Below are 23,902 nucleotides of genomic sequence, written 5' to 3'. Positions count from 1 at the left end.
TAGAAACAAAGTGTATCCAAAACGACATTGCCTGGCACCTCCTCCCTTTCCCTGTGATTATCAAAAGGTTCCAGTTAAGATTTGCCAGACATTACTGACATATTACAGTTGACCAGCTTCTGAGGGTGCAGAAGAGTTAAAGAAGAACTGATGTCAGCATGCAGGTGCAAGTAGTATATGCAGTTCGGAAGTGAAAGCGCAGGATGGGATGCTGAGCTCCCATGAAGTCTTATAGCGACACCCACTGTCATGCAGATGCAATTTCTTGAAATAAAATCGAATTCCTGTATTAGGCATGAGCATATTCAATATCTGTAGTTATAGTATCCACCAGTAAGAGTTAATAAGTAACTTGTTTATTTGGGCTGCAAACAAGTCGAAATACAGATTTTTTGTTCCTTCCCTACCTGCTCTCATTGTTTTTTATTTATTTGTAGGGTTCAGTCGCTTATGTTCCTCAACAAGCCTGGATACTGAATGCTACTCTGAAAGACAATATTGTTTTTGGGCGTGACCTTTCAGAGGGATTGTATAAGCGGGTGGTTGATGCCTGTGCCCTTCGTCCTGATCTAGAGATTCTTCCCTCTGGTGACCGAACAGAAATAGGAGAAAAGGTATTTGAGTATTCTACACTAGAATTGAGACAAAAGTGCACTGCAGATTCTGTGATTTCTAACTTTTATTTTTTTCAGGTTACTTTTGCAATTGCTTTTTCAGGACTACTATTTTCACCACAGTTGTTATCTTACTCAGTGCTGTATCGAGTTTCTTACATGCCAACCACTTCTAAGCACTTCATCAAGTTTGCTTTAATGTACCTATAGTAGAATATTTAACAAAGAATCACAATTACAGTTATGTAAACTCTGTTTCATCAGCATATAGTAACATGTTTGCAAACGCCCTTGATGGCTTTCAGAAAAATGAATGTATCTGTGTATGGCGTTTGCTACTTTACATATGTAATTGTGTTGTCAAATAATTTATATTAATTCTGTATTCAGTTTTAGCTCGTTCCAAATTCGTTCACTGTAGTCTTTATGGGCTTTTCAAATCTTTGTTCCTTTACCTGTCTCTACCCTATTTATTAACCTTAAATGAGCTTCTGCACAAATTAAAAATGTGGCCCCGTCTTCAATAAACTGTTTCTCTCTGAAATAATTTTAGCTTGATTTTAAGACCATCAAAAGCTGAGATTATTTTGGAACTTCCGAACATCCAGGTTCTCATGCTGGTACATCCTATTGTTTTTTCTTCAGATGCAAGTCTACTTTGATCTACAGGCTGAGGAACCAGAACGTACCTTGCAAAGCAAGACTTGATGTTCTCTTACCCAAGTGCATGTACCTCAGAGCCTATGCGCTGCTTTTGACATTTTTGGAATGTGGTTACGCTTTTCGTGAGATTACTTTACCACTTTCCAGTCGTCTGTTTGACCACCTTTATGTCAGTCCCCCCAATAGTTTATTGAATGCCATTTGACAATTTTATGCTTTAAATGTTTCATTTTAACTTTAGAAGTCTATGTTTAAAAGAAAAGCAATGCAGAATCTGAAACAAGGAGATCAGAGTTGGAACAAAGTACAATCATGAATTAATATTTTTCTTTCATGAGGTTACTGTTCACGCATGCGTCTGCTATTAAAATTCTTCGCATGCTGACAGCTCATAACCTGGAAGAGGTGTTTTTCAAGTAAGAGAGAATGTTTTAAATGTGTGGGATTCAGGGGTGGTGGAGGAGCGACCCCCTCCCCCCCCCCCCCCCCCAAATAAAATCACCCCCTCTGGATTTTAAAGCAAAGCTTAGAAGGTTTGTTTGGGTGGCTGGCTTACTTCGGGGAATCTGTTGGAGAAGTGACTCCTCAAGATAATCTGGCATCATCCTTTGCAAATTCTAAACTAATTCAGACAGTGTGCCTGGAACGGGGTCTCCTCTGAAAATGATAAGAAGCAACCCGAGCCGTGACTGCATCAAGATGATGTCAATTATTGAGTTGCACAATGTATACCTTTAGTGCTTGGATTGTGATCAGAGTTGTGCAACAAATGTGTTCTTATGCACCCAAAGGCGATCCACAAGTGTGAGGCAAAACTCTGTTGCCGGGCATATAGAGAGGTCTCTCTACCACTCCAGGTTATGGGGCTGTCTGCAGTCCAGGAAACACAACATCAGGAGAAGAATGCCAAGTTGAACTCCATCCCATCCCACCACTTAAATTCAGGTTAACCGGTACAAGGACGTATATCAAAGGGCCATATGCCTCAAGTGTCCTTTGACTGTCATCTGGTCCTGAAGTTGGTCCCAGTGAACCACAATTTCTCCAGGCCTTTGTCAACCCCGCTGCAAATTGGGCCCTTCAAGGAGGTCATACTGCAACTCTTTGAGCTGCTTCCAGCATGCCTTTATCCCAGACACTACCTGCAGGAGCTCCATTTGGAATTGTCTAGTGGGCCCTCTCGCAGCTACAACTGACCCTGTCAGACAGGCCATGAGCATATTTGGCCATAAATGTAGATTTAAGCATTTCTTCGCTTGCTGGAGATCCATCATGTCAGGCATATGGGTCTTCAAAATAGTTTAAAGGATCTACGCCTTGCTTTTCATTTTCTTCCCTGACCTGTTTTCCCACCCACATCATAGCGATTGTCTGTTGCCCATACCGCAGTCTCACTGCAAGAAGTCCACCTTCTGTTGGCAAAATGTGTTTTTGAGTTGGGTACCTCGTTCAGGGAAATGGGAGGGGTTATTTGTTCTGCTTACTCATACCAAAAAGAAAGAAGGCCTCGGGCCTATATTTGGTCCCTGTCCATGGACAGCTTTTCTGTTGAATGACGATTCCAAGATGCTCACTCTGTTGAAGATTCTTTCTGCTCTGGATTCTAAAGACTGGGTATACCGCCATGGACTTTCAGGAAGCTTAGTTTCATACACATCCTGCAGTTGCGAAGATGAATCCGGTGGTTTACTCAAGCTACACTACGGATTTTGTTTGTGTAGACTGCAACAGTCAGTGAAGTTGCTTGCACCATTTACAAAATCTTACTAATCATTCTTCCCATGTGTCTGGAGGAAGTGAAAAAGATATAAGATTTGCAGCATGTGTTGTAGATCGTGTCAAACACTCTTCTCCTATCTAGTATTTGATTTAGAATACTGCAACTTTTTTAAGTGATATTTTTGGACTCTTTTGTGCACAGAATAATTTGTACTTGTGACTCCCATAGCCCACAATGCAGTGGCACACAGACTGCACCTTTTAAATTGTTACTTCCATCTGTTTTGGAGCTGAAATTATGTTCTGCTTATGCAAGCTGTCTCTCTTAACAGGATTGAAGCGAATTGATGCTTGTTGGACACTAAGAAATGTTAGGACTAAAGATCTACCAACCAGTTTATTACATAGTTTGAGAATGGTTTGAAGGACGGCACATTAGGGTAAACACTCCTTTTCGATTCTGTCTCAAATGCCGTAGGAATCACGATCTGATCAGCATCTGGGTTGTAATTTGTGCCTTCCTCGAGCTCAAGCTGAATGTTTTGGCATATCACCAACATGTGTAAAAAGACAGTGTTCTGATTGTAGGTGGGCTGCTAACACTGCCATGGAATGGAAAGGGAGTGTGAGATTCCTATAAATATGTGTATACAGTTTGAAAAAAATTGCTGAGCTTGGAGACTGACACAGTCCTTTTGGGAGAGGAGATCCTGAAGAAGAGGGTTGAAGCTTTTCAAATTTAGGATGCCTCACCTCTGATGCAAACAACAATCATGAAATTGTGAATTACACAAAACCCCTGGGGAGGGGTAATGGGGCTCCATCTGAGGTTGCAAACTCCCTGTTCGTCTGTTAAGTTAAGGATAACCTCAAACATAAGAATAATTGCATTATCAAGGGTGCCTCAGAAAGGCAGCACCAAAAAACATCAGGCCCCAAGATGAATCATGGTAGTATAAAAAATAATATTTTGCTACCCAAAGACTTGAACGCAAAGTCTTCCTTGAGATAATCTTTGAGTCAACTCAACATGAAAGTTTTTTTTTTTTTTTTTTTAACACTGGAAAGCTCTCAAGGTAAACAAATGACTTAAAGCAGGTGGAGGAGAGACAAGGTAGGAGCAGGAACACCAGAACAATATGAGGGCCACGGGACGAGACACTTGTTAACCGATAAAACAGCACACAAGTCAGCAAAAGAAAAGTTTGTTTTAAGGAGACCATTAGCAAAGAGCTCTGGCCATACAAGATTCCACTATGCATGCAACAACTGCTGCTACACATAAAATCAGCTTCACTTCTTCTGCACAGTACACAGTTTGGGGAAGAAATCCATAGACAGACAAGAACATCTGATGGAGAAATCCAGAGACGATGCTATGGAGTCATACAGTGCACTGTGATAGGAAGGAAACCATAGAGCATAATCGAATGGCTGTTGAAGAGGAAAATTATTTTGTTACAAAAAGGTCTGTCCGGTATTGAGAAAACTGTTCATTTCTAGTTAATATTAAAGACAGTGCTAAAGACTACAGTTGGTAATTTGACATATCTAGTGTAATTGTTTGAATTTTATATAGCACTGTTGCCCAGCAGGGTACTAAGAACTAGCATGCTGAAGATGGAGTATGTATTTGAAGTAGTCTAGTTTTCAGAGTGTTTTTTGTTATTTTTTTTTTAAAGGAAAATGGAGTTATGACGATAAAAGCTATGATGTTGAGATCAAGAGTTTTCCAACATTAGGTCGCGAGGCAAAAAGGAGTGGTCTCCAAAACAAGTGTGCCGAAAGTGAATCAAGTTGAATTTCGACAATTGAGAGACACAGGAACTGAGTTGGATAGGACTTCAAAGATTAGGAAAAGAGACTTGAATAATGCTCTATTTCAAATGGAAAGTCTGTGAAGCTTTTTGAGATGATTAGAAATCGAATGTTGAGTAGGGAGATTTAAGATTAGACAGAGCCAAGTTCTGAACCATCTGTAGGCTATGGGTAGATAACCAGGAAGGCCAAGATAGAGGGAGTTGCTGTAGTCTTGTCTTAAGGTTAACAGTGGAGTCAAGAAGAGGGGCAGTTTCCCTCCTTGTTCTTCATAGAGAAAAAACAGTGCCTGTGACATGTGATTGAGGCAGACTATTTCATATAGTGACCAAAAGCCAGGATTTTTTTTTCTTTTGCAAAGGATTAACCGCTAGGGGCAGGTTCTATTTTATAAAAGCGCACCAAGAGGAAGATCATATTTAGGATTGTGTGCTGAACGTCAAACCCTCAGTTGTGTTGCTGTTGAGCTTCAACTAGTTTCTTTCTATCCAGTTGTGACAGAAGGCATGAACATATATATAGAGCTTGTTTCCAGGAAACTTTGACAACTGATTTGAGAGAGAGATTGCAGAGTTCCATGAGGGCAGGGCTTGGTGTCTTTGCCTAGGTTAGAAATTTGGTGAGCAAGTTGTTAAACGAGGAGCCTGATATAATGTAGTTCAATGCCTCAGTGAAAAGAGTTACAAATGCAACAATGAAAGAAGTAGATAGAGTAGAAGAGGGTGGCCTAAGACTATCCCCAAATCTGAGAGGGGTGTAGGCAGGAATTCAGCATGAATGTTAGATTTTATCATGTTTGTATTTTGAAAAATTAGAACATATTTCCGTAAAAGGATTAAAGTTATTTTTGATAGCTAATGGGGTGAGATAAGGATTTGACTATCTAAAAAAGTTCTTGGGCTCCTTTATTAGCAGGTTCAGTTGCGATGACTTAATATGCTACCCTGGCAGCACTGACAACAATGGTGGTAATGATACATTCCTGCTACGAGAAGCAAGTGAAGAGGTGTCCCACAGGCACAAACAAACATACTTTTCAGTTGATCAAAGCTTCCTTCATTTCTCACAATCTTTCACAGCAGTTGTTAAAAGGTTGGTACTTTCAAGGGGAAAATGTTTGTCGCTAAATCAGGCTGTGGGCAGAGAACCAATGGCAGAGGATCCTGCACTTTTAGCAATAGTTATGTCACTGTTTCCCTGATTGCAAAACATCTGTCAAGGGAAGACCGATAGATTTATCTCATTTTTTTAATGTTACAACAGATACATGTGGAAGGCAGATATTGCAATACATTTAGTCACCTTCGAGGATATTGAAGCATTGCTTTCTAAAGGGGCAGTCATTGACTTGTGTCCAGATCAGCAAAACATAGGAGTGTACTCTGTCTACTAAAGAAAGAAGACTTTATACAGCTTATCCTAGACTTGAGGATATGCTGTTTGTATGAAAATAATCCACATCTGAATGGTAACTTTGCGAAAGTTCATCTCGCTGCTGATATAATGGGATTCTATCATAACTCCCAACTTCAAAGATGGGTATTTCTATATACTTTTTAATCTAATTCGTCATCCGTATCTAAGATTTGTGCTGTCTGGAAAATATTACCAATTTAGAGTGTTATAGTTTGCGATAAGAATGGCAACCTGAGTAGAAAGACACATTCATCTTTTAGTACGACACCTACGGGACAGACCGTTTGAGAGCCACTTAAGTACACACAGTCAGGATAATCTCACGTAGACCCCCCTCCCCTTCGTGCCACTGTGTATCTGGTTTCCAGCCTGGAAGTGCTGGTGGCGGTAGCTGCATGTGGATCTGGAGGCTAGTGTCTCTGATGGGCTTGGCTGCTCCAATAAAAGTGGTGACACTAGCAGCCTTGGTCTCAGCACAGACAACAGAGGGTGCGAGGACAGAACAAAGGAGAGCAGGCGGCCTGACTCAAAAGGGCTGCAACAAAAGCAGCACCGTGGTCTGTGACAGTGCTGAGGAACATCCCCTACCTGGCTCAGTGATCAGGCAGCAAAAGGCTGTAAACCTCCCTAGAGGTCTTGAAACAGCAAACTGCTAAACAACGCCCTCAAGGTCCTGAGGTAAGTGGGCACCGGCCACGAGGAGTCGTGGCAGAGGGCTCCTCCAAGGGATTAAGAGGGGCCTTTGACCTGTACCTGTCAGCACATATTATGAGGCAAATCTACAGTACTCCTGCAGCCCTGAAAATTAAACGACTGGCTACACAGGGTCGATTGGCTGCTACAGCGGGTAGATACGCAGGCTGGAAGGACTCCCTTGAGATGCCAGCAAAGCACCCAGTTCATAGGGCAAAGACTAATCAAGATCAGTCAGACCAGCTAGATCAGTCTGAGTCCAATACCATATTAAGCCCCTCACCTGTAAGTTCACCCTCTGAAACCCAGCTCAGAGACGTTCAGAACAAAGCATGCCCAAGACCAGGCCAGACATGTGAAGATGGGGAGCAATACCTTGTCTCTGTCTCTAGTTCAAATCCCGTAATCAGAATCAAAGAATACCCATTTTTTTAATAAATCGGCAACCGGCCAGTCGGATAGAGGAAAGAAAACCACACTGCAACAAAAGGAGGGGAGAACAACTTTACAAGGTGGTTGTGGATCAGGGAGACGAGAGAAGGGACTCAGCCAACCAAGCCCAGATTCATCTGAGGACCGAAGTAGTCCAGCCTGGTGAAGTAATCCTGGGTATAAAAATCATCGCAGTTAAAGAAGGCCAAGGAGCTGTTCTCCCCTTAAGGCTTCGACATGCCTGCAGAGACCGCCGTAAATTACGATAATGTAGGCAATGACTGGGTCTCCACTTCACAGCCTGAGTTTGTAAAAGCTCTGTTTGAGGCAATATTAAGCATCCCTATCTCCCTTGGTCCATATCTTTTTGGGCCTATGGTTCTTAGCTGCTGTTTAGAAGCTGAGGGGGAAAGGAGGAGGCAAAGCTATCGCTGCATGTAGCGTCTGGAATAAGGCCAGGAACTCGTCAAGGTTTGCCTGGATTATGGGAATGGACTGAGAAGGCTGGTTATCCTGGCGAACCCCCTTTACTGCCTTGAGGCCATGAGGTGCTCCGCAATCCTTTGGAACTCATGAGTGCACTGTGAGGGTTATGGGGTCTGCTGACCCAAGTGGGCAGGAAGCCTTGCTCATGACACTGGAGGACAGCTTTGATTTGGAACCAAAAAGGGGGTTCCCATTTGGCTGGGGGCACTATTACTGCTGGGAGTACAGGCCAAAAGGAACTCTCGGTCCTGGCTGGGTGGCCAAGAATGGGGACCTTTTGATTTCATAATTGGAACTTCTCCCATTTGAGGGATTGGTACAGGAACCTGGTTGCCTGCTTTTTAAGCACTGGTCAGGGATCCACGCCTGCCCCCCTTCGCCAGAGTGCTTTCCCCCTGTGGTTTGGCCAACCAACCCTGCCCCGGTAGGCTCCCGTCTACACCAGGAATGTCAACCTCTAGTGGAGATAACCACCAACAGCCGCACAGCAGCCCAGGATTTTCCCGACTCCAAGTAAAGCTTTAAAGCCTTTAAATCCCTAATCTTGTTTGCTTTTTTTGAGCTTTTGCTGCAGTGAATTTTAAGGTGTGCAAAATGGATGCTTTGCTTTGGGGATATTAAGGTTAACTTCATATTTGTATTCTGCGTCTGTGCGAAGGCATTGCTTCCCCAGTTACCCCTCCGTGCTGTGGCCCTGGTCCTTGTCGGACTCTGTTCCCTGTATGTGGCTGCTGATGCCTGTGCTGGCAGTGGATGGACTTCCCTACTGATGAATTTAAGGTGCAGTCAGGTTTCCCTGGGCTTGACCTCGCGGATGGTAATTTTGCGGGGCCTGGCCCTGACTCCTTGACTTGTGCGCCTTTAGTTTACATCTGTCATCCCTGTGGCCCATTCTGTAGCAATGGTAGCATTGCATGGGGTTTGGCTGCTGCCAGCTTCCCTGCTTTCCATTCTAATAGCTATATTGGAACCCTCTGGGGTCTTGCGGTGGAGCTATCTTCAGGACTGGTGCCATTTTGCATACTCCTGGCCAACGTGGCCTCCTCAAGGGTGGTCTTTCTTAGCTTATGTTGGACCAACTTAGCAGTTTTCTTCTGGGTCTTCTCCTGTTTTTCGGTTTCCTTTTGTGAAAATGCCTTATGTGCACTTGAATTTCCTGCCAAGGTTTGGTGTCTAGCCCTTCTGCTTTGTATTTCGGTGGGCAGCCCTTTCTTGAGGATATTGTAAAAGAAGACTATCTGTGGGCCTGGATCGGTCCTTGGTTGTCCTGTCTTCTGTCCCCACCGCTCTCTCAGCCTGTCTAGAAAATCTGTTATGGTCTCCCCAGATTTCATGGTTTCTGCCATCCACACAGCTAAATCTTGGAAGTCAGGGAACATTTCCCTCAGGGCCATCAATATTTGGTTCCTTTATGCATTGAATGCAGCCCAGTCATGCTCCGTATGTCAGTGTGATCGGTAGGATCCGAGCTCTGGCAAACACTGTTAGTCTGCTCACTGATAATGCTACTTAGCAGACTTTTAACATCTCTGTCGCTGGGTATTCCCGCAGTATTCTCCTTAAATCATGAGATCCACTTCCCGGCCTCATCTATCAATGGTGGCAGTTTGGCTCTTAGCCATTCCTTGTCCAACTGAGCATAGATGGTCCTTGCTGTGCCCTTCTGTAATAGCAGGCGTGTTCTTTTTTTGGGCAGCTCTCTAGTTTTCCCTTGACATAGTTTCCACCTGCTCAGATATTCCCGCATTTAAGGGAAGTTCCACTTTGGTTCTCCCACTCCGTGCTGGATGCAGCCTTCCACATTCGCTGTGTCTTCTGGTTCGAAGGATCTCTCCTCCAGCCAGAGTCTATCATATTGATTGCTTCTTTCAGTCCAGTGGGCTAGCAGGTGGCAAAATGCTCGGGTGAAGATTTTGCTTTCCTTCTGAGCTACTTGGTGTTAATTTACCTATCTTGCATGTTCGGGAGAAGCAGCGGACATGGTCGTTGCTCTCCTCGTGTGCACACAAAGGTGCCATCTTGGTCCTCCTGTGTCTAAACTGGGTTTGGACTCTGCTGCCTTGGTCCCTAATTTCCTATTTTAGCCCCTCCCCTTCACTGGCTCTCTGGTGAGGCATCTACTCCAGTTGAAAGCTTCCTTTCTGATTGAATCTCGGACTCTTCTGTGACTGGGCCTCTTTACCTAACCCTGTTCTCAGGTGGAGGGCAAGCTGCACTACTCTCTTGTTGGGCTTCCATGGTGCGAGCGAGCAACCTCTCTCCTTTCCTTAGTTTGCGCTGTTCCTCTGACTCCTGTGTAGATTGCCTCTGTCGCTCAGTTATACGCTGTTCTCCTAGGTCAGGACCTACCCTCAAGCACGCTCTCCTTGGTTTTCTTGCCTTCCTGAGGTTACCCCGTGTCTCCTTCCTCATCACCAGATCCCGGAGGACTGGACCTCTTTCCTCAAACCCAGTAGTTGTCATTGTCCATTACTGCTATGAATCTCCCTGTTACTCAGGTACACGCCCGTGAACGAGCAGGAGTGAGTTCTCTCTGTGCCGCTCGGTTTTGGTGGCCTCAACGTGACGGATGGGTGTGGGGCAGGGCGAACTTCAGGGAGCTCTAGCGATGGACTGGGGTGGTGCAGGGAGTGTCTGGGCCAGTTGATCAGCCATGCCTAGGTCTAACAGCCTGTTGCTCGGTAGGGGCCCCTTGGGCTCCCTCGACTGGGAGATTAGTGTATCCTAATGGCAGGCACTGGGTAGAGCATCTCCATTCCCATATACGGCCGGGGAGGTGCAAGAACCTTGCTTGCTGATTGTGAATTGACGTTATCAGCACTGGCCTCCTCAAAGACGGCCCATAATTGTAGTAATGCTTCCCATTGTCCTTTTGCCCCTTTGTATTTTGTTTATATGTTTTGTTCTTGTGTGTTAAAGATGTGGTCAAAGGTTCCTTCTTTTGGCCAGGGGAACCCATGTGCATTGGTTTTTGCATGCCATTCATGGCAAAACTTGCCAAGCTTTTAGACTGTGTGGGAAATTAATTCTGCATGTGCTTTAGCAAAGTATCCAAGATAAATTTGGGTTGTTTTTGGGGGATGGTTACTTCTAGCTTTTATGTTTTTAGGAGATTTTAAGTTACACGCGTCTAGTTTAAAAAAATAAAAATTACGATTTTTAAATCTTTTTTCTCTCGTGGCGAAATATGTACAGGGGGATTACTAGATCCAGTCTAGTAGTGGGAGATATATAAACTGGGTAATTAGATCTAAGGAGCTCAATGTTATTCACAGATGCACCAAAATAAACTTTAACCTCTTAGCTGCTGCCCCCCCCCCCAGTGCTGAGCCCTTTTTTGGCTATTTGGGGTAGTTCGCGCTTAGGCCTTCATAACTTTTTGTCCACATAAGCTATCCATGCCAAATTTGCTTCCTTTTTTCCAACATCCTAGGGATTCTAATGGTACCCAGAGTTTGTGGTTTCCCCTGTAGGAGACCAAGAAAATAGCCAAAATACAGTGAAAATTTCGTTTTTTCCAAAAAAAGGGGAAAAAAGGGCTGCCGAAGAAGGCTTGTGTTTTTTTCCCTGAAAATGCCATCAACAAAGGGTTTCTGGTGCTGAAATCACTATCTTCCCACCTTTCAGGAACGGGCAGACTTGAATCAGAAAACCACATTTTTCAACACAAATTTGGCATTTTACTGGGACATACCCCATTTTTACTATTTTTGGTGCTTTCAGCCTCCTTCCAGTTAGTGACAGGAATGGGTGTGAAACCAATGCTGGATCCCGGAAAGCTAAACATTTCTGAAAACTAGACAAAATTCTGAATTTAGCAAGGGGTCATTTGTGTAGATCCTACAAGTTTTTCCTACAGAAAATAACAGCTGAAATAAAAAAAATATTGAAATTGAGCTGAAAACAACAGCCTTTTTTCTTTGTTTTACTCTGTAACTTTTTCCTGCGATGTCAGATTTCTGAAAGCAATATACCGTTTTGTCTGCTGGACTCTTATGATTGCGGGGATATAAAGGGCTTGTAGGTTCATCAAGAACCCTAGGTACCCAGAGCCAATAAATGAGCTGCACCCTGCAGTTGGTTTTCATTCTGTACTGGGTATACAGCAATTCATTTGCTGAAATATGAAGAGTGAAAATAGGTATCAAGAAAACCTTTGCATTTCCGAAATGGGCTCAAGATAAGGTTTTGAGGAGCATTGGTTATTTGCACATCTCTGAATTCCGGGGTGCCCATACTAGCATGTGAATTGCAGGGCATTTCTCAAATAGACGTCTTTTTTACACACACTCTTATATTTGGAAGGAAAAAATGTAGAGAAAGATAAGGGGCAATAACACTTGTTTTGCTATTCTATGTTCCCCCAAGTCTCCCGATAAAAATTATACCTCACTTGTGTGGGTAGGCCTAGCGCCCGCGACAGGAACCGCCCCAAAACACAACGTGGCCACATCCCATTTTTTTGACAGAAAACATAGCTGTTTTTTGCAAAGTGCCTAGCTGTGGATTTTGGCCTCTAGCTCAGCCGGCACCTAGGGAAACCTACCAACCCTATGCATTTTTGAAAACTAGGGACCAAGGGGAATCCAAGACGGGGTGACTTGTGGGGCTCTGACCAAGTTCTGCTACCCAGAATCCTTTACAAACCTCAAAACGTGGCTAAAAAAACACTTTTTCCTCATTTCGGTGACAGAGTTCTGGAATCTGAGAGGAGCCACAAATTACCTTCCACCCAGCGTTCCCCCAAGTCTTCCGATAAAAATGATACCTCACTTGTGTGGGTAGGCCTAGCGCCCGCGACAGGAAATGCCCCAAAACACAACGTGGACACATCCCATTTCTTCATAGAAAACAGTGCCTACCTGTGGATTTTGGCCTCTAGCTCAGCCGGCACCTGGGGAAACCTAGCAAACCAACGCATTTTTGAAAACTAGAAACCCAGGGGAATCCAAGATGGGGTGACTTGTGGGGCTCTGACCAGGTTCTGTTACCCAGAATCCTTTGCAAACCTCAAAATGTGGCTAAAATAACACGTTTTCCTCACATTTCGGTGACAGAAAGTTCTGGAATCTGAGAGGAGCCACAAATTTCCTTCCACCCAGCGTTCCCCCAAGTCTCCCGATAAAAATGATACCTCACTTGTGTGGGTGGGCCAGGTGCCTGCAACAGAATAAGGCCCAAAACTTGTAGAGATAGAGGGGATAGCACAGCGAGTTTATAAGGACATATTCTTTTATACATCTTTAGACTGACTCTGCTTTGGGGACCCACATAAGTGAGGTGTCATTTTACTTGGGAGACTGAGGGGACCACTGGGGAGTAGGAATTTTGTGCTGGAGCGGTGATCCTACGAAGAAAAGTCAGGAAAATATGTTTTTTTAAGCAAATTTTGAAGTTTACAGAGGAGTCTGGGTAAGAAAATGTTGGGGGATCCACGCAAGCCACACCTCCCTGGACTCCTTGGGGTGTCTAGTTTTAAAAAATGTCTGGGTTTGGTAGGTTTCCCTAGATGAAGGCCTCACCCAGGACCAAAAGCATAGGTGCCCCATCCCCCAAATACAGGTAGTTTTGTAATATATCATTTTGATGTGTCCATATACATCCGTGATGTGCCAAACACTAAAATTGTGAAAAGAAACGCTCTTAAGTTATGTGAAAAAGACCCCTCACTCACCAACCAAGTTGGTGGCATGCTTCATCATCGGGGTCCCACCGAGGCACCTAGTGTGTCACAGGTGTGCAGCGACGCCTGATTACAGCGGAGCAGGTTTTGTCATTTTTACCACACATACTGGCTGGATTTGGCACAAGGGTGAGTGATGGTTCAGTGGATCAAGTTTTATTAACAGATTTCACAAAAATGAAATGCACTGTTAATAACTGAAAGGCAAAAAACTGAACCAATGACTCACAGCTCGTGAGCTGTAAAGCCGCAACAAGGCACCAACCGCTTTACAGTCCATTCACACAACTTTCATACATGACACACACAAGACCATTCACACCGCCAGCCACGGGCCCAGCACATTACAACACTCACATCGACAGACAGCGCCACTCAAGGGCCCATCACTTACATACGCCCACATGCCTGATACAACAATCACACCAGCTGATGGGAGTGTGTGGACTGGTATTTGGCTGGCAGTGTGTTGCAGTAGCCAACAGCAAGTCAATATGTACACTCAGCCAAGCCCCACTCCACACACAATGTCATCATTTTTTTTTTTTTTTTTTTTAAACAGAGGAACCCCTAACTAAGTAGAAAGAATTACAAAACTACAAACACAAAAGCTCTAACTAAGTACATGACAGAAATGCTAACCATGAAACTGAACACATGAAAATACAAAACAGACATGAGTTTACACTCATGGTTGTTCCCAGCAATTCTTCTGGGTGTGGTAATTCTTAAAACAACCACCCACACACAGCCCAAGCTTTGAAGGACAATCTGGGCAGTACATTCGAGTCTCCTTCCGGATACCTCTTCGAAAACACACACTACATTTCTTAGCTGGAAAGTCTTTTTTAAGTGTGGGAGGAATGTGCTTAGCAAAGTGGCGATCTTTCAATCTAGCCACATCCTCCACCACTGCTTCTCTAGGAACTCTGGCCTGTTCCACCACAATAAAGCTCTCTATCACTGACTCCTGAAATTTCACAAATGTCATCTTTGACTCTGGAGACCTATCCCTAAACACAATAAAAGCATTGAAGGTTGCTAAGTGGAAGAGGTGAATTGCTAACTTCTTATACCAAACGTAAGACTTACGAATAGCAGTATAAGGTTCCAACCTTTGGTCAACTCTATCTACACCTCCCATGTGCTTATTATAATCTAAAATGCACACAGGCTTACGCACTTCAGCAACCTGGCCCCAAACAGTCACGGGGGAAGTACTCTCATCATGGATGGTACTTAGCATGTAGACATCCCTCTTGTCTGAAAATTTCAAAGCTAGCAGCTCCTCATTCCGCAAGGCACAGCACTGTCCCCTCTCAAGTTTTTTACAGACAAGCTCCCCTGGATAGCCTTTCCGGTTAGAACGGATTGTGCCACAAGCAACTGTGTCCACTCTAAACAATTCCTTGAACAACTGCACTCCAGTGTAGAAGTTATCTACATACAAATGGTGACCTTTGTTGAACAGTCATCTACCAAGATCCCACACAATTTTCTCAGTAACTCCAAAAGTGGGAGGACAACTAGGGGGGGTCAATATTGGAATCCCTACCAGTGTAGACACGGAAACTATACACATATCCAGTCCTACTTTCAGACAGCATATACAATTTAATTCCATATCGTGCCCTTTTGCTAGGAATGTACTGCCTAAAAACCAAACGACTCTTGAAGAGGACCAAAGACTCGTCCACACTTATCTCTTTGCCTGGAACATAGACCTCCGAAAACCGATCTACAAAATGATCAAGGACAGGCCTAATCTTAAAAAGACGGTCAGAATCTGGGTGATCTCGTGGCAAGGCTAATGCATTGTCAACAAAATGCAGCATCCTGAGAAGAAGCAAATACTGATTACGACTCATGGTCACAGGAAATATAGCTGTTGCCATCAAGGGACTAGTAGACCAATAAGAAGCCAGTGACGGCTTCCTTATCAACCCCATCAAAAAAGTAAAACCCCAAAACTTTATCTCCTCCAAATTTGTGGGAATCCACTGGGCAGCTCTAGAGTGTGGCCTAAGTCTAGCAGCAGCGTCCCTCAAATGCTGCTCTGCATACAAATTAGTCTGCTCAACAATCTCTTCCAAAAACACATCATCCATGAATAACTCAAAGAAATTGATAGGCAAAAAGTTCTCTGTATTGGCGTTACACCCCGGGAGACCAGTAAAGGCAGGCAACTCTGGCTGCTCCATGTTTGGGGCAACCCAGACATCAGGTCTTATAATGGGTAACCTTTCAGCCCCAGGTTGCTGCACTATTGGCACATCAGTGTCCTCCTCTAAAACAGGCTCTTCATCTGCACTGAGTGTGGCTTCATCATCAGAAGATTCCCCTCCAACAGAAACATCACTGCCAGAATCTCTCACTTCCTCCTCTGCCTCAGATGCAGAGTCCGTCTCATAATCATGATCAGACTGTGACTCAAAAAGCATACCAACCACCTGCTGAGTGGTCATCCTGCGGCCAGCCATGATCTCTACTACTAAAATTAACTGGACAAATTCACCACCAACAACCAGCACTGTGTAAGACAAGTAAAAAAGTGTAGCTTTGTTAGTAAGAGTTATAAACTCAAAAACTATACCGCTCACTTGCCTGAAAAAGCTTGATTCACCAGCAACTACTCTGCACAGACACAGCTATCACCAATGATATCCCACTAAAAAGAAGGAAAGGCAAATTAGAAATAAGACAAAACAAATATCATTGTGCACGAATCTAAGTACAATTTCACACACAATCCTGCATTTAGTACACCCCCTACAAACATGTCATTCATGCATGGCAACAATACTCCTTTGGAGTAAATTGTTTTTACTTACCTAAAACATGCAACTGTGCAAACTGCAGGTCAACCACCGCCAAAACCGCAAGGAGCCACAGCAAATAAAGCAAAAGCTTTGAACTAGAACAAAAAGGAGGAAAACATTAATACAAATACTTCATCAGTTGACAAACACCCCACCATCAAACATTTAGAAATTGGTGCCTAAGTGGATTCTGCCATAGGGGCAGATGGGCCTACTAAAAAAAATAGGCCTATCTGCCCCAAGGAGACCAGAAAATACCTTTAGTAGTGTGTCCCCATGGGGAGCAACCCTTGCCAAAGGGGACAGCCCTCAAACAAAAAAAAACAAAAAAACACACACAACACTATCCCTGGTGCCTAAGTGGCTTCTGCCCCATCAGCCTAAAAATAATAGGCAGATCTGTCTCCAAGGGGTGCAGAAATGGCCTCGGTACATGTGCCCCCAAAGTGGGGGGAGACCCTTGCCCAATGCCCCCCCACCCCTTTACTAACACACACACACACACACTCACTCACTCACTCTCTAACTATCCCTGGTGTCTAAGTGGCTTCTGCAGGTGGGTGTAAAAAAATAGGCCCATCTGCCCCCAGGGGGGGCAGAAATGGCCAACAGGTCAATGCCCCCCTTGGGGGGGGGAGCCCCGTGCCCAAGGGGACACCCCCCCCACAAAAATAAACAAAGAAAATCCCTGGCGTTCTTGTGGTTTCTGCCCCCCTTGGGGGCAGATCAACCTAAAAATAATAGGCTGATCTGTCTCCAAGGGGTGCAGAAATGGCCTAGGTTCATGTGCCCCCAAAGTGGGGGGGGGGAGACCCTTGCCCAAGGGCCCCCCCCCCCCAATCCTCTAACACACACACACACACACACACACACACACTATCCCAGGTGTCTAAGTGGCTTCTGCCCCCCTTGGGGGCAGGTGGGCCTAAAGAAATAGGCCCATCTGCCCCCGGGGGGGGGGGCAGAAATGGCCAACAGGTCGACCAAGGGGACGCCCCCCCCCCCCCCAACACAAAAATAAACAAATATAAAAAAAATCCCTGGCATTCTAGTGGCATCAGCCTAAAAATAATAGGCTGATCTGTCTCCAAGGGGTGCAGAATTAGCCTCGGTACATGTGCCCCCAAAGTGGGGGGCGACCCTTGCCCAAGGCCCCCCCCCCCCCCATCCACTAACACACACACACACTATCCCTAGTGTCTAAGTGGCTTCTGCCCCCCTTGGGGGCAGGTGGGCCTAAAGAAATAGGCCCATCTGTCCCCGGGAGGGGGGGCAGAAATGGCCAACAGGTCAAGGGGACGCCCCCCACAAAAATAAACACACAAAAAAAAATCTGTGGCGTTCTAGTTGTTTCTGCCCCCCTTGGGGCAGATCAGCCTAAAAATAATAGGCAGACATGCCCCCCAAAGGGGAGCGACCCTTGCCCAAGGGGCCGCCCCCCCATCCACTACACACACAATCGCTGGTGCCTAAGTGGCTTCTGCCCCCCTTGGGGGCAGATGGACCTAAAAAAAATAGGCTGATGGGGGCAGAAAAGGCCAACAGTTCTATGCCCCCTTGGGGCAATGCGATCGGGCAGCAGGAATGCTCAAAGAGACACCGGGGGAAAGGAAAAGCCTTTCCTTTCCCCCGGTGCCTCTTTGGCCCAAACCCCCCACCCACCGGGAAGAGTAACTCACCTCTTCTCTCGCCGCACAGGAAGCAAATGGCTTCCTGTGCGGCGAGAACCCCATATCGAAGTCAGCGCATGATCGCGCGCTGACGTCATTATGAGGGGTTGGGGGGGGTTGGGGTGGAAGGGCTTCCCCTTCCATCCCTGACTTTAGGGGGGTGGGGGGAAGCACACATAGGGAGCGAGAGCGCTCCCTCTGGGCTGTGTGCCGAGGACGTAATGGTTACGTCCTCGGCACAGCAGTACTGTGCCGCAGGACGTAACCATTACGTCCGCGGCACAGAACGGGTTAAGGCAAAACACAATTACATAAATTTGCGGATACAGCACATTGGGTCTCCAACAAACACAAAACTGAAGACCACACACAGTCATATTAATATACCAGCATCACAATATCAAAATTACATCCTTTTAACTGGCACAGAGTAAAGCGGACAAGACAAAAAAAAGGAAATGGGCTACCAGAAATAACTTAGCCCGCTCCTAGCGCATGTTATCCTGTGACAGGAGAAGCTCTGCGTAGTGCTTGGGCCTGGGTGAGCCTGATAATCTTGTTAGTATCAGCTCTGGGATAAGGATAACAGCAATTTATGTGGAGAAAGGAAGAAATACATTCAACAACCAAAGGCCCTTCTTGGCCAGACCTAAGCTATGCCTAATCTTCTGGATCCTAATCGCTCTAGTTCCCTAAAATCCAAATTACCCCCTATGTCACATCCAGGGGTCCTGCGTGCCATCTGTGTCATGCCCAGCGGTCCAAGCAAACACACCTCTCACTTCTTTCAAATACTAGCAGTGTTAAGAAACCGTTCGCTCTGAGAAAACCTCTTTAGCCTAGTAAGATCGAACTGTGGGCCCTATATCACACCAAGAGTCTAAGCAAAAGACACACCTTACGGCAAAGGTGTTGACGCTATATCACACTTGGGGCCTTATGCTTACCATCTGTGTCATGGCCAGCGGTCCAAGAGATCAGCAACCCAAAAATAGGAAATAAAAAAAACAATATTCACCTTCCCTGACGATCAACAAAGTGACATCTGCAAATTATGTGGGTATGCTTTTTCCTAGTTTGCCACACTCCAAATGCTAGGACTAAGGCACTGATGTAGTCTCTTAACCTTCTGCGGGTGGCTACGGACCTCCACACTGCGGATTCAGCAGAATTTCTTATCATTTACGGCCTCTGCTCACCTTCCTTGTTGTGCAATTGTGAATCCGTCCAGGCAGGGCCCCCTTCTTTCGGCCACAGTCTGGTCTGAGGTGCCAATCAATTCCTGGCTGCCTTGCCAAAATTTAGCTCAAATGAGAATTTACCGTAAAAAAAAAAAAAGGTGAGGCATCTGGCAGGAATGGTTTGTTTAATTAAACATTACTGCCAGGAGATCAGTTACAGAACCAGGTTCTGAGGGGACTCTCAACTGACATCGGATTAAAGCAGGCTTTTATACATTTCGCAGAGTACCATAAAACAATTTAAAAAAAATATTTTCTTGGTAAAAATGTGAAGTTGTCATGGAATCATAAATATAGCTTCAGAAAGCAAATGCAGGTGGGCCACGACCTTGCGTGAACACAGTTTAGGCCCTCAAGTATGTGTCCAGATGTCTGGCGTGACGGGCGCTGGGGAACTGTGTGTGCTGTGTCCGGATTGGCAAAGGGGTCCTAACTGTATGGTGTTTTTGGGAATGCACACATCCTTCTAGCCATGTGTGTGTTATTTGGGCGAATCTCTGGGGTCCATTGTGGTGTTGCTGTGCCTCTCTGTGGGTTCTGCGCTAAGTATTCCTGTTAGTGCATTTGACTGCCAGCTAAGTGCTATCCCACTTGTGAATTCCAGTTATTAACCTCAGGCTTAGGTCTCAGAGCCTACCTGACCACATATCTACAGGCAGAGGTTGACAGAGGGTTCACGACAGGGAATCCAGTAATGGTGATGCAACTTTGTTTGTGTATATAAATGTATTGCTGTGTGCATTGACATCGATTAACCCAATATTAACAATTCCATTTGCAGTTTGTGTAGTTGCAACATGGTCATCATTGTACACATTTACTCAACATTACTATTTTGATATCAATGCCAAAAAAAAAGAGAAGTGAGCCAAACTTTGTTGAGGACTGTTTAGTTATACCACTTCTAATTTCTGTCAAACACATTGTTAAAGGTTTTAGGGTACTACTTTGTGTTTGGTGCATGGCATCCCATCTACAACCACACTTGCTCAAACAAACTTTTACATACCTGAACAGCTCGTTTTGTGGCTTGCACTTTTGTAGCTTCTCGTGCTTCCTTCAGACCTCCCCTTCAGTAGGAAACCCCTAGTGGATGATTACTACAATAAGATATGACATGTTTATACAGACCCCTGTTTCTCGTGGAATGAACACTGCATAAATAGGTGTGTATTGTGTGGACCTTTACAATAGGGGTTTTAGGGAACGTGACTGTGAGCCTTTCTGTGCATGACCAATTCTGAAACAGACTTTGGAGCAAAACAAGTTGGAGTATGCCAAGCAAAACGCTAGATGGCAAGATTGCACTGCATGTTATCTGTAACACCACAGGCTGCATCCAAGTGTTTGAGTTAAGTAGTGTTTTTCCAAGCTCTAGTTGCTCTTATACTGGTGATCTTTTGTAAGCCCTATCTGTTCCTCTGGGCAGCTGAGCCAACCAGGAGACACATCACCAGCGGAACAAAGGTCTTTCAAAAGCCCACAGTATTCATGTGGAATCCACAGAGAAGGCAAATAGCACACCTGGCATTGCTTTCAGTTGCTCTCTATCCTCATTTGCAGGGTGGTCCTGAATAAGGTGCTGTGGATTGCTTCTATAAAATAAACTATTTTAGCATGCATACTTTAGAAAATATTACGTGCTCAAAATGTTCATTTTGAGTAAAACCTGTGAAGTAAACCTCTGTATTGTACTTTTTACCAGGCATTTTGATATTGTGGAAACAAACTTGTTGAACTTTTGTTTGTTTTGTGAATGTATTGTGATTGCTTGACTGAAAGAAAGCTGAAATAGCCTGCCGTTTTTTCTTCTTAGGGTGTGAATTTGTCTGGAGGTCAGAAGCAGAGAGTCAGTCTTGCTCGGGCAGTGTACTGCAATTCAGATGTGTATCTCCTAGACGACCCACTGTCTGCTGTGGATGCTCATGTTGGGAAGCATCTTTTTGAGCATGTTATTGGTCCAAAGGGTCTTCTGAAGAATAAAGTAAGTTAATACATTTTCTCTGTCAGAAATTTGCTTTGTATTATTTATATAGAGCTTAGCTCATAAAAGGTTGCCCCTAGAGTAGGAGTTTTAATCCACTTAAACATCTCACTGTATCAGCTCTCGTACAGTTTTAGTTCACTTTTGTTCTAGACAAAGCTGTAAGGACTTAAACAAAATATAACAAAAGGCTTCACAGTGTGGATCACATATGGATACTTTTCCTATGTAGTATTAGTACAGAATACTTAAAAAGGCTAAGAGGTTGCTGTTGGAACTAACATATTGTAGGGTAGTTATACTGCCACGCTCCAAGGCTCAACATAGAAAGATTTTCCATTAAGCATGTGACAGGCTGTTTACATCCTTTGAAAAGGAAGCTGAATTATGTGCTACCTGGCTATCCTTTAATTTATTGTGCTAAGTGATATCTTTCTTTTCGTTTTGAAATGTGTACATTAAAAATGCACTTGTATAATGTTTTTAATAGAGTTAAGTTATTGAACACAGGTAAAAACAATAGACAACTCATTCAAATGGTAAATATTATTAATAACCAGTATTGAGGAGTATAGGTGGGTAGCTACTATTTTCTTATCTGGAGTTCTAAGTAACATCAGACAGCAAGAGTGATGCTCGAATTGTCTCAAGATGTCCCTTGAGACCGGTGGTGGAATACTTTGTGTTATTTATTGCCACCTATGCACTATTTAATGTTGTTTGGGGCCTCCTCATACATTTTCCCCCTAGTCAGTTGATCCCATGGATTAGTTACGAAGGGGTAGAGGAGTCCTGAGGCACCATGCACAATATGGTCTCGCCTCTTCAAGTGCATTCCCCCTAGCTATAAAATGAACCTGCCATCCTGCATTCCACACAGCACCCTCCGACATCTCCCTCGCTAGTATTTTTCTTTTTAAAAGAGCAACCTGCCACACTCTCCCACTATTCTTAGCTCTAGCCACCCTCGTATGGACCACAAAAACCTGGTGTCTTCCCATCGTCCCCCACCACTCTTTATACCATACTTTTGCACACCATCCCAATATTTAAAAATAAGTTGATAGAGGGACAACCTCTGCCCGCCGTTCCCCCACCTCCCCTCTTCATTCACCACCTCCCCTCTTCATTCACTACCTCCTTGGCCATTCTGTCAGAGTAGAGAGAAGGTTCTGCCCTTACCTACACTGTGAAAGAGCTACTGTTTGTGACACCTTCTGCAGACCCATTCGGCTATGAAGAAAGGAGGTGGTTAGAATTCACCACCACTCTTGTGTCAGTGTGGGTATACGGGGAGATGCAAAAGTCAGCAAACCATCTATGCTGTTCTTTTGCTGCCCTTGGACCTAAACAGAGCACCACCTTTGTGACAAACGCTGATGTCAGAAAAGTGAATAACTAGCTTTCGATACCAGTGTTAACAAAAATGTTTTTTATTTTGACGCCATACACACCATGCGTAGATTCATCAAGGGTAAAAGGGGTGGCAGTACCAATGAATATAGTCTTAGTTTACAAGTATATATAGCAAGTTAAATTAGACACCATATCGATCCCTAGTCTAAACTAAAATGTTCAGCACCCTTATGTTTCCTGGGCATGACTGAATTAATTGCCAGGATGTACTTGGTTTCATTATAGAAGGTTGGGTTTTTGATCCATTTCTTTAATATTTGAGATGTAGGATTTATTTCAGATCTACTATTTGGCAAATGTTTGCAAACCCGTTGAACCATCTTATTCCTCTGGAAACATTGACCATTTGTTTATTAGCTTTGAGGGCAGATGCAGGTAAACAACTGATCAAGCATAATTACTAACCCATTTCATTTCCATGTAGCATATGGCCAATTGCTTTGGAAGATGTTGAAGCTACAATTAATGTGTCAAACTATTTCCAAAATGTTAGTTAATGTTTTTTTATCTTTATATTTTTCTTATTACATGGGAAGTTTTTAAGTCTCATTTACATCAGTTACGTATGTATGCTTACTTTACCATCTCCCATTATGGCCCACAATATACGGTTTGTATTAAACAAGATAATTAAAGCCTCATGCTACATAAAGGTGAGCCAGATTTGTCAATTTTAGCTGGTCTGTTGGTCACTGATGAATTCTTCTGTTGCCTTAACCACTGTTAAACTTTACAAATTACTCAGGTGTTTGGAATTTGATCCCATAGCTAATTCTGCCTAGTCATTGGCTGAGGAGCCTAGTCCCACTGCACAAGTTCTTGCCCTTGCTTCCTAGGTAGACCAATCCATGTCTTCTGTAGTCAGCCTTGTGCTTTATGAGAATAATATCTTGTGCCATAAACGTGCAATTAGATTTCTTCTCAGGCCTCTATGCTCCTCTATTTGTAATGCTATAGATTTGTTATTGGCCCACTTCTCTGCAGCCTGCTCCACCCATGTGTGAGGGAACCTACTTTGCTTTCTAGGCCATGGGATGACTAGCTTTGTTAAAAGCAGTACAAGATTCAGAAATCCATTCCTTGCCTTATGCTTTGATTCACACAGCAAGAGGCCCAGGAAACAACATTCCAATGTCTCTAGTCCTGTTCTTTCTAGGCTACCTAACAACTATTACAACACCTCCCTCCAGAATCAAGCCACTTCCTTGCAGTCCCATAACATGTGATAAAACCCTGCATTCTACAGCT

The 23,902-nt window shown here is 44.2% G+C and overlaps 1 protein-coding gene across 3 annotated transcripts in view; it reads left to right on the top strand.

Moving 5' to 3' along the window:
• ABCC1 (ATP binding cassette subfamily C member 1 (ABCC1 blood group)) overlaps positions 1 to 23,902 on the top strand; it is an 872,430-nt gene that overhangs the window by 429,199 nt on the left and 419,329 nt on the right. For all 3 annotated transcript variants that reach the window (XM_069210194.1, XM_069210193.1, XM_069210195.1), the window contains 2 exons: positions 438 to 614; positions 21,071 to 21,238. In XM_069210194.1, the coding sequence (XP_069066295.1) occupies positions 438 to 614; positions 21,071 to 21,238 (345 nt within the window). The remainder of the gene's footprint in view (positions 1 to 437; positions 615 to 21,070; positions 21,239 to 23,902) is intronic.

The sequence above is a fragment of the Pleurodeles waltl genome, chromosome 10, assembly GCF_031143425.1.
Source record: "Pleurodeles waltl isolate 20211129_DDA chromosome 10, aPleWal1.hap1.20221129, whole genome shotgun sequence".
In the NCBI taxonomy this organism is placed as follows: domain Eukaryota; kingdom Metazoa; phylum Chordata; class Amphibia; order Caudata; family Salamandridae; genus Pleurodeles; species Pleurodeles waltl.
Note: the sequence above shows the minus strand (reverse complement) of the source record. Positions and strands in the feature narration are given on the sequence as shown.